Source organism: Raphanus sativus, chromosome 3, assembly GCF_000801105.2.
Source record: "Raphanus sativus cultivar WK10039 chromosome 3, ASM80110v3, whole genome shotgun sequence".
Taxonomy (NCBI): domain Eukaryota; kingdom Viridiplantae; phylum Streptophyta; class Magnoliopsida; order Brassicales; family Brassicaceae; genus Raphanus; species Raphanus sativus.
In genome coordinates, this window is record NC_079513.1 from 23,456,956 (window position 1) to 23,468,951 (window position 11,996).

An 11,996-nucleotide genomic window follows, 5' to 3' on the forward strand; every position below is an offset into this window, starting at 1 on the left:
AAACAACAAATACAGTCATCTATCTCAGTTTAAAGCATTCCTTTAGGAGTAATCTTTCTAGTAATGTAGTGACTTATATTGTGTTTGAATTCTGAAATTTTTAATATTTTGTTCCAATTTTTTTTGTGCATTGGCTCAACTCATTTTTGATGTTTTCGGAAGGTTTTGTGGTGTACCCTTACCCACCACTTTTTCTAAACTATCAAAGTAAACACCTAGTGCATGGCAAAAAGATGTTAAAATATAGTTGAATATAAAACGAAACATTTAAAACACTATATAAACTTAATATCCGCATGGGTTTATTGGACTCCAACAACAACTCCATAATCTAGACTGTTTTAAGCTTTAAAACCAGTGAATCATATCAAAGAAATCAAAAGTTGTTCCATTAATGTTACATGAGCTATCATTTGGCAGAGTCACCAAAATGCATTTTCCTAATCAAGATATTCTTCTAGCTTTAGCTATTTTTGTTCATCACAGTTAAAGAATGGAGACTGGACTGTGATTTTGTTATGTAGGTTAAAAATGCCTATAATTGTCTAACTAATTCATGATTTTTTTTTCTTAAATCAAGGAGAATGAGACCGAAAATAGCAGACTTTTATAGTGTTGATGTGATTTGTCAAAACCAACTATACATCAACTAGTGGTGTCTTTTTCTTTCTTAATTCTTGTGGTTTTTTTTTGACTAAAGGCATGTGGTTGCCAATGTGATCATCCTAATTAATTGGTCTTAAAAAAATTATGTGAAGTGAACTTATAAAAGTACGCGTAATTAACGCCAAATAATTTGCAAACATGCCACATAACGAGGAGATAAGATTTGTGTTACGTTTGTTCAGAACTATAACGTGAGGTTTCCGTATCTCAAGTCTCCTAATAAAAGTCACTAATGAATACATATGATAAGATTCACTATCGTTCTCAAGTGTCAGCCTCTTTGTCATGTTACAAATTTAATGCAATGCATCGTGTTTATTCGACAAGCCATTGAATTCCTAAACAACTTGGAGTTATATATACCACCGAAAAGCACATTTAGTCAAAAGACTCCGAACATAATTTCAAACTAAATTAGTTACGAGTGATAGCTACATACTACTATACAAGTTTGTCTTTGTGCTAACTAAATCTTCAAGCGTCAGGAAACAATCCTCGTATTTTCTTTTGTCGCTAACAAACACAAAGTTCCAAGAAAGTATCGAATGATTATTATGATATGACGATAATTCGATGAATAATTTACAATATTATATGATACGATCATACATAATCACTGTATGCACCCTAACCACACCACCTAAAACAAAACAGAACAACTTAATATTAATTAATCACGTGATTCTCATTCAATGGCTACGTCCTCCATGAGATTTACCGGTAGCCGACGAACCGGTTCCGGATCCGGACCCTTTCGTTGACACACTCCCTGACCCTCTGCTTCCAAAATAAAGATCCGACAAGTAATTCCCAATATCTTCAGGGGTATACCTAACATTAAACCCATCTCCTCCCAAACCGAACCGGTTCACCTCGTAAAACTCGGTACAAACCGGCATCAGCTTCTGACTCAACGATAATTTAATCCAGTCCCTAAGTTTCGGGTCGGGCACCACCCACGCTATCTGTTTCCGGTACGCCGCCTCGAACTCGTCGTTAAACCTACCGAACAGCTCTGTCGCCTCCTCCCCCGTGATCTCCTCAGCTGGATTCTCCGGCAACGACGTCAGCACTCTCCCCCACGCGAGCTTCTCGAACTTGTCCGCGTACTGCCTCACCTTCCCCTCGTGCCTCCCCACCCAGTCCTCCCCGAGAAGAACCTTCAAGCCAGACGAACGCACCTTTACGACGACGTATTGGAGATTGTTCGCGAGGAAGAGGTAAGACAGCGCCACGTCCTTGTACGGCTGAGCTTTCCCGTCGATTTTGCAGAGAGTCAGGAGTATCACCCACGCGATACGCACGGACACCGGAGACGAGTAGAGCTCCTCCGGACGAGCGTCTTCTCCGGCGTAAGATTCCGGCGAGGTTGGCCGCCAGTTCTCGAAGATCACGGCGGTTGACTCGCTGTAGTCGGCGAGGAAGGAGAGGTAGTTCATGACGTAGCGAGTGAGCGGGTGAACGCCGCCGCCGGCGATCGGCGTTTTGGAGGTTTCCTTCTGAATCGCCGACTCGAAATCATTCATCATGAGCCTCGCCGCGTCGCCGAGTTTCGCCAAGGAGCTGATCACCTGAGTTCTAACGGTAACGGCCGAGTCGAAGTAGAAGATGGATTCGATCTCGACGAAGAGGTTCGCGAGCGACTCGTACATATCTAAAAACCGGAACATTTTCTCCGGCGATAGTTTTTTTATCTTCGCGGCGTTCTCCGGGAAGGTGAATAGCGTCAACGCTCCTTCTTGCGTGATGTCTGTGAAGGAGGATTCGGCTATGTTGACGGAGGAGGAGAAGACGTGATCCGCGAGAAGCCTCTCTCCGAAAAAGAGGGACCTAACGGCTAGCTTGACAGCTGGCAGCCAGGACCTGATCTTGGACTCGAGTGTGTCCCAGTCCATTTTTTGAATCTGATGGAGAGTGAATCTCTCCACGGCTAGGCCGTGGAGCGTCTCGTCGACGATCGATCTCCTTACGGTTTTGTAGACTTTGACGCATTCTTTGGCGTATCCTGATGAGATCATGCAGTCAGCGATCATCTTGAGATCGTCCATTGCGTCCGAGTCTCCCCCGGAAAATCTATGTTCTTCGGTGGTGTTCTCTTCGTGGAAGGTTTCGTCTTCGGAGTCGGAGACGCTGGTGGGTGTGGATGAGCTGAATCTTGACGATCTGTGGGACCGGACGGAGACGGATTCCGGGTCTAGATACTGTCGGTTCTCCATCAGGACTCGGTGGAACTCTGATTCGAGAAGGTTCATCGCTGATTGCATCAGGTTCTGAGCGTGGATTAGCTTGTCGGACGAGGGGTTGACGGCGGCAAGACGGTGCATCGTGATGTGCAGATGCCTGACGGCTTCGACGAACTCCTCTGCTTCGCGACGACTGTTGGTGGAGAAGAGGAATTGGTCGGAAGAAGAAGAAGGAGAAGTCCATTTGGATATGACGGTGTTGATGTTGCTCATACACTCCTGAACAGCTGTCTCGGCGAGTGTTTGGTGAGCTGTTTGTTTCTCCGGTGGAGGAGATGACCTGAACAAGTGCTTCCCCATAATCTCCAAACTCTGTTTTGTGTGTTGCTCTGTTTATTTGGGTTTTCTTGCCTTGAAACAAAAATACTTTGTGTTTTGTTACTCAACAAATAAAAGTGAAGTTTATGGTTTGTTTGTTTTGTTTGCAAAATGAAATGAAGCAGAATAGCAGATAAGAGAGGAGGAAGGTATATATAGAAATGTAGTATTGTTATGTAGATGTGTAATGAAAGTTTGGCGGATGTATATATGTATTGTACGTATAGATATGTGCAGAGAAAATGTTCACTAGTCAAACGCGGTATCAAATACGACATGATATTTGATAAAGTCAAAACCGAAGAGTTAGTTTAGTGACAGTCTATTCTGACCAAAGTTATTACATTCATTGCCTTGATCTGCAGCCTGTGAACTTTTGTAAATTTACCGTTACGACTATAAGTGCTAGTTGATATTGGAGTATTAATTATAATTTGACTGCGACTAGTAATATTATTTTGTAATTTAACAGGAACCGAATGCACCGAAAATTATTACAAACAATGGATTCTTAATAACGATGTTAAGAACTTTATAAACCAACGGTGTCCATGTTGAATGTCAACAAATTGCCAATTTAGTAATCATTAGCTTTTCTGAAAAGATTAGTTGTTGGAACATGATTTATCACATAAATCCGATTTAGTAAAGATCTAATCGAAACATGCTAAATTAATTGACAGTAATTACATGATCATCGGTGAAGTCCAACTATTTCGGTTCAAATGGCTATATGCCTCTAAGTCTAAAAGATAATAGCCAAAACTTAGTCACCTCACGGTAAGGTTAAACGGTTACACAACATGGTGAGATCTCCAGAATAGGACACGGCAAAGTAGTTGAAGTGAGTTGAGCAGTATAAAAAACAATCTAAAATCATCACATTTTTTTTTAATTTACTCATTTAAAATTGTCAAAATGATAATATTTTCTGAGTTGTATTTTTGTGTGTTTATTCTTTATATTCATCATATTCACCGTTTTCCTAAACATTACTATGTTCATATTCGATTATAGATTTTAGTTCCACATTTTTCAGTTACATATAGATATTTTATTTTATTTGTATATTATTGTTTAAATGAAAAATATCAACAGAAGTTAAGCAATTATATTTGAAAATAAAATGCAACTGTTAATTAGCTTTTTGCTACTCAAAACACAATAGTATGTTAGTTAGCTGGTTTCTTTACTATTTTGGGAAACGAAGATTGTGAGGAAGGTTCCATGCTCTAAAAGTTGAATGTCAATTTGCGTCGTGCCCGCCAAATAAATGAAATCCACAGTTTTCAAAAGTTGTTCAAAGATGCTAAACTACTAATTAGTGAGTTAGTTCATAGTTTTATCCATTTCTTAATTAATCATGCTTAAAACAGAGGCTTGTAGAGAAGACAATATACAAAAAATTCCGTCCAAAGTCCAAACTAAAACCGTTTTAAATATAATATTCCATCACCGAATATAATTAATCAAATATTAAAATTTTATATGGTTTTACTAAATTAAAAATATCCATATATACACAAAATCATTTTCTTTTGAACTTTACACAAAACCTTAGAAGTTAGAAGTAAAAATTTCCTTTGTTAATTAAACTATACAATTTTAACATTTTATATATATATGCCAAAGTTTAAGTTTTTTTCACTGTAATTTCAAACCTGACTAGTCATATCCATCCAGAAATTAGTTCTTAGAATACACATAGATCTATGTAATTCGTACAAAAAATGTAAAATGGCCGTACGAATCAACCGACAATCCGTTAACTAAAAATCAACCTACATACATTGAATGAAACGCAAGTTAAAAAAACTCAACGTGATGTTAACATGTAGTTATCTGCTTGAAGAATATTTATATTATTAGTTCTTTAAGTTAGTTACCCACATAATGATATGAATGATAGTACAAATCAACCGACAATCTATTAACTAAAAAGAAATCAACCGGCAGAATGAAACTGAAATTACTAAATTCAACGTGATGTAAACATGTAATTTTATGCTTGAAGACTATTTATATTTTTGGTTCTTAAAGTTAGTTTCTTGAATAAATATCCCAATAATATAAATTTATTATGTAATTAAAATTTAAACATAAAATGAATTAGACTATTTGAATATTGACACTTGTGTTTTCTCTCAAGATTGTTAGGGAGTTTCTCAATCAAACAAGAAACCCTTCCTTTTTCTACAATTTTTTTTCTTTTTTCATTATTTTCATTATTTTAGTGTTGAGAAACTGCATGAAAAACCGTAAGTGATAATGCTAGTGCTCTTACCACTTAAGTGAAAGATACCATACTTGGTTTCTTTTTCGTGGAAACGTAAAATATTTTCTTTTAAAAAACAGGAAATTGAAAGACAATGAAAAAGAGAGATAATCAAAAGATGATTAAAAAAATAGCACGCGTGAGTCGAGTGGAACTTACCCTCGAGGGATAAAGCTGAAGTTCCCATGCATTACAAAAGAAAATTACGCACGGTCCTCATTCCCCATTGCCCCTAGTGATTTGGAGTAGCATTAGAAACAAGATTCAAGAGCCGACTCTCTTGAGTCTTGAGCACTTGGTTTTGTCTTTTTCCGAATAATATAACAATAAGATGTTGACCTTGCGAGTTTGACCGTTTGTTTACGGGTAGACGAAATAACCTGTCGAACTTATTATGGATAGTCCACCAACGACTACTTGTTAAATTAAATATTAATCAATGACTGGTCACTATTTAGTTCATTGCTAACGTTAGCAGAAGTAATTGATATCATAATCGGTATTCACGATTTGTGAGATGCTTGTCTCTATTATTATGACCTAACGAGGATCTCTTATTGTAAGGTTTTAGTCTTGTAGCAATTCCAGTCCCTCTTTTTTGTAGATTTTCTCATTTACACTATTCACATTGGAACCCAAAAAATATGAGAAAGTCTGATCCGATCATAGAGTTTAACGTACTGAACTGGAATCGAACTGAATCTAGCCGTATAAATATTGGTTATAAATGTTATATGTGTGTGGATCTTGTGTGCTTGCCTTAATCTGGCGTGAGTCGGTATTGTGGAACAAAGAGCTTGATGGATCCTAACAAGCTACCCCAAACCACTTGTTTCATGGTCATTCATCTAATCTATATATAACCTATTTTGAATTATTCTTGGCATGCATATCATAAACTATACATATATTTTAACCATAGCCCTACTGTTATTGTTTTTCTCTACATACTTTTGAAGATAAATTTCTCATTTTATCCGTGACAACATATATAATATTAATCAAGGAAAGTCCCGTGTACGTGAATACATTACTAGCTAATATACTACTCCCACTACTTATACATTAAAGTTTTGAGTTTCATGACTTCATCACGACATGAAATTTATCGCGACTATGCACACATCTAACACAAGAATAACACGTACTTACACAGAGCTAAGTATTGTAGGTATTTTATACATGCAGGTAAAAACCTTCCTTGTATACGCACCGTTTGACTTTGATTTAGCAATAGTGAGTTGAATGAAATTACGCATCTCACAAAACATTGCTTCTAGAAACTGTCATTGAATGTTATTTGTATTGAAAAACTTGTTCAAATAAATATAACTCGTATATTTTGAAGACCAAAATGAATTTTATTTTAAAACGGCTGATGTCTAGGGAATATGGGATGAGATATGAATTATTTTGGAATACATCTAGTACAAGGTGTGAATGTTGGACCTTCCGTTTCGGCGACGTCATGTTTACGAATATTTAATTCACCAAGAACGTCTTTGGTCCTCTTTTTTTTTTAAAGTACTGTTTTGTTTCATGAGTATTTTCATGAGTATATTCAACTAAATCACTCTTGTTTCATTTTGGGTTATGGTTGTTATGTGAGATAATAATTACCATAATCGAGTGCACACAGTTAACCAGCTAAAACATATCGCTGATTACCCTCTATAATAAAATTGTTAAATAACTTCTCTTATTTGATCCAAAAAAAAAACTTCTCTTAACGTATGCACCCCCAAAAAAGTACTTCTCTCAACAGTAGTTCAAAAAAGAAAAAAATGTTGTAAGTAAAGAAGAGAAGAGAAGAGAAGAGAGGAATTGGTGTGTCTTATTCCATGAATAATGATCTACTTATATAGGATACAATAGCTTGGAGACAAAGCTTAACTTGGAGTGGGGAACAAGTATATCTAGAACTTTCCATATGGACATCACTACAATATTTATAACACTTCCCCTTGATGTCCAATATGTCGAAATGCTTTCAAAACGCCGTAGATGCTGCCTCGTTAAAAACCGAGATTGTAATGCCATAACCGTCTAGAGTTTGTAATGTGTTTGGAATACTGCCTCGTTAAAACCTTTCCATGGTAAACCCAAAAACCCAATGTGGTAAAAACGGGAAGCCATGGATAGGAAAAAGAGTACAGCCGCATTACTTCCCCTGAAATGAACATCACTGAAGGCTTCTCAGTGATCGCATACCAATCTGCTGCATAAGCTTCCTGAGCGTGCATGTTGGTAATGCCTAAGTGAAGAGGTCGGCTGAGTTCTCGCTGGATCTGACTTAGAGTACCTTGACCTCTCCTTCTTTCTGAAGATCGTGGGTGAAAAAGAACTTGGGGAGAACATGTTTAGTCTTGTCACCCTTGATGTAACCATCTTTGAGCTGAGCTATGCATGGCGCATTGTCTTCGTAAAGAACGGTCGGCTCGTCTTTACCATCCGTGATCCCACATGCTGTCCGAATATGGTGTGTCATGAGTCTCAATCAGACACACTCTCTGCTTGCTTCATGGATCGCCAATATATCCGAGTGATTGGATGATGTGGCTGATATAGTCTGCTTGACTGATCTCCATGAAATGGTCGTGCCTCCATATGTGAAAACATAGCCGGTTTGGGACTTAGCACTGTGTGGATCGGACTGGTAACCTGCATCAACAAAATGCTTTCATGATATTCATGGTCCATTCGGATCATATGGTTTATCTCTCTTAGATAAATTCGACCATGAATGTCTTTGTATGTCCATGATCTGTCCGGATCATGACATCATCCATAATCCATCCGGATTATGTTCTTGTCCACTATATATCTTATTCATATCCTTTGACCAAAACTCTTTATGAATTTTTAGTATATGTCCACGGCCTGTTCATGAAGTGGCTATTGTGTTATAGTTTGAAGTTTAATCAAAACTAAGCCACTTTTTGGTCAATAGGACGTTCCTCTCACTTGGATGGTTTAGGTCGGATTTAAGACCTAGAGGAACTGGTCGGAACAAGCTGGACGGGATGGATTGGTCGGGACCAATGATGATTAAGGTCGAACTAGGTCGGACATGATCCTAGTCGGTATGGTTCCCTTTGGTCGTGAATCTGATGGATTCTCAGACCATTTGATCAATCTATTCTTGGTACGTTGGATCATAGATCCCAACATTCATATACGGCTAATGATCTCTACTATAGATCATCGTAGTCTCTTCATAGCCTTTCCAAGAATCAATCATCTTAATCATCCTTTCTTTAAGTATAAACACAAGGAATATATTGACTACTATATGGACTGATTTGAAACGTTCTTATAGAACTTTCTACTAAGCATCACTTAGTCTTATCATATCGTGTGTATGCAGCTGCATTTCAGTCCATGAACAACGCAGGAACGATGTTGTTCTATGAGAACTTCTTTCTCATCTTTCAAGGTATCTTATATTACCTTTATATCCAGTGAGATATCCAATGTCTACTACATCTTTCTTAGATGTCCAGATTTCGATATTGGGTAGTAGCATTCACCACATTAGGAATTTATTTCCTTGTTCCTTAGTCCCTGTGAGTATCCTTGTGTGATCAAGCCATTCCATTGAATGCTTTATGTAGCAACATGTACGACCACTTGTCTGTACTTTCATGTTCTACTGCTCACGATTTTCTTTTCCTCACAAGACTCATCTGTTCACTGGTTAGATGGCGTCTCACTTATGTATTTGGCCAATACGCCCATCTCATACATTCTTTGGGTTTAACTCCACGTCTCATTCTATGAGTACTCTTACGTGGGTTAGTGATCCTCGCATATCTCTTATGCTCAAGTGCTTTCTCTTTATCACTTATGAGTGTGTGTATGTGTCGACACTTTATATAATGTTCCATCGCGTTCTATCGCGTTCTAGACATGATACAATCGATTGAGATTTTATTATTATCAGGATCATTGAATACTTTGTAGTTTGCAAGGCTACATTGTATGATACCTGTACCTTAGGACCGGCCGGTCTTATCTCATTGTCTAGTATGGTTTCTCTTTCATGAACCCGAATCTATCATTATGAGCACCTTAACTTTTCTATTCGTGGTTCATTATATATGGAACATTCTGGTCTATCTTGTATAGACTTTTACAGCAACTTGATTATGTCTCTACTAGGACATTTATATAGTGGTGCTAAGCTGGTATGACTTAGTCATTCTTTCGGGTCTGTCTGGCTATCATTCTTTCTTTGTTTATGAACGTCCAATATATATATATATCTGGTCCGAGGATCTTTGCCAAGACTTGGATGGTTAAAACCATTCCACTTTTACTTTCTATTTACCAGCTTATAGCTTTCTCCATGATGTTGGATAGTCGGATTCATCTTGTATGTAATCCGTGTACCTTGGCCACAATATGATCACCTTTGTTTGGCTCATGGTCTCACTGAATTCGTGGGAGAAAGATCATGTTCTCTTATCCAACATATATTCCCGATTTTCATCTCATCCTTAGATGAGGTATTCCATCCTAGATGGCACATAGGTATGTGGTGGTTTATTCATAGACTCTTAGGATGGTCTATATCTGGATTATGACCCTTTATCATCTTTAGACGGGAATATCTATGCTCACTTTATATGGCCTGATGTAACTTATCTTTCATACATGTATTCTTGTGGTGTACCCAAGCTTATAGACTTTTGAAGTCTCAACCTTATAGGTTATGCCTTTTACGGCCAAGCTATAATGCCTTATGGCCTTCAGCCATGCTTATCATGTTCGGGTTTTATAGTATGGTCATGGACCACACGGAGTGTTTATTCTCCCCCTCATGAACATGCTATAAAGTACGTTTGTTTGTCCTCACTTAAACGTAATGCTTGGACGGTCAGCATGGTTTTAGACCATGATACACGAATTTGTGGTCTGGTCATGATCACGGGTTTTGTTCTTACTATCCTCATGATCAGATTATACTTTCGTGTTGCTTGGAACAATGAAGCCTACTGAGTTTCCCTTGTGTACATGTTTCACAACGTGAGATCTTATGGGATAACTCTTTGTGCCTTATTAATCAAGTTCAGACCAGGATGGCTAATCCGGTCATGCCATAAAGTGTATAAATTCGTTGGTGAACCTTACTGGTTACCTAGGCTTTTATGCCTTATCACACTGATCCTTAGCATAGTATTAGATCAGTAGGGAGAATGTAGTCTCGACCTCTTTTATATGTATGCCTTTGGCGATTTTCATAAGCTAAAAGAAACATTTCCTTTTGCTTTGCTTTGCCCATTGGTTTATTATTGAAACCATTTTGATGTGGCTTGTAATGCCATTTCGACCTTTACTCCCTCCTCGACCATGATTGGATCTACAACCACGGTTATTGTGGTATCCTTGTCCACGGCCAGTGGGGATTTTGGGTCTCTCTCAATGGGTCTTAGGTGATAAATTTCGTGCCTCTTAAGGCCATGCCTTAGGCGTGGTGGTCTAGACATACTCTTCTCGAGTTTTCATTCTCATTTGTCAATCAAAAATATTTTTCAAGCAAATCAATCAAGATAAAAGAAAAACTTTTATTAATGCTATGAAATTTGAATGACAAATTATATTTAAAACAAAACACCAAATCATAAGTATGAAATCAGAATGTCAAAAGGCTTAAACAATAGCCGGCCAGTCCATAATAACATCTTGGACATGGCTCACATTTGGTTCTCTATTCAATGAATAAACCAATCTCATCATCTATATGAGTCCACCCGAATTTTCTTTTCTTAGCTTCTTCAGCATCACCGTATATCATCTCACATTGATACTCGGCACTTATCTCCATAACATAGTCGAGTTTGTCGAGGTTGACTTTCCTTTTCTGCTTCTTTTCCTCAAGAGCTGAAAGGTATGAGAGAAGGTCGTAATAGGTTGTGAAACCTTTAGCCTTCTGTGATAACAACACTTCCTTTGAATGGATCGTGTCACGAGTCTTGCTTAACAAGTCATAGTTTGTTATCACTACACCACATAGTTTAAGACTATAGGTGATTCTCATAAGATCAAAGTGATAGTCATCCACGGATTCATAATCCTGGAACCTCAGAGCCTTCCATTCTTTCATGGACTCATCTAGTAATGGCTCGAAGAACATGGTGTTCAATCTCGACCAGAGATCGTAAGGATCGTTGATGTAACTGCACTCATCATACAGATCCTTCACGAGATGCTTTCTCATTATCAAAACAGCTCTACGCCTTTCATATGCAAGGGTATCATTGCCGTATTTGATACACTTCCCAAGTCCTTTAGACTTTAAATCGGCTGAAGTGTTCATCGCCCAATCAAGGTAATTGTCTCCATTGAGATCAAGGGCTGGGTAATCCGAGTGATGGAGTCTCGACATCTGAATCATATCAAAATGATTTGTGTTAGTACATACAATTTCTGATGCCATTAGCTATCCAAGAAATAAAAGGCACTCGGCCAGTATGTAAACAATAAAGCCATAT

The 11,996-nt window shown here is 37.9% G+C and overlaps 1 protein-coding gene across 1 annotated transcript; it reads right to left on the reverse strand.

The window, feature by feature from the left end:
• Positions 1-1,194: 1,194 nt before the first annotated feature.
• LOC108848075 (exocyst complex component EXO70H1) lies at positions 1,195-3,403 on the reverse strand. The gene has a single exon (XM_018621485.2). It carries the CDS (start codon positions 3,207-3,209, stop codon positions 1,356-1,358), a length of 1,854 nt encoding a protein of 617 aa, XP_018476987.2. The 5' UTR covers positions 3,210-3,403; the 3' UTR covers positions 1,195-1,355.
• Positions 3,404-11,996: the final 8,593 nt, after the last annotated feature.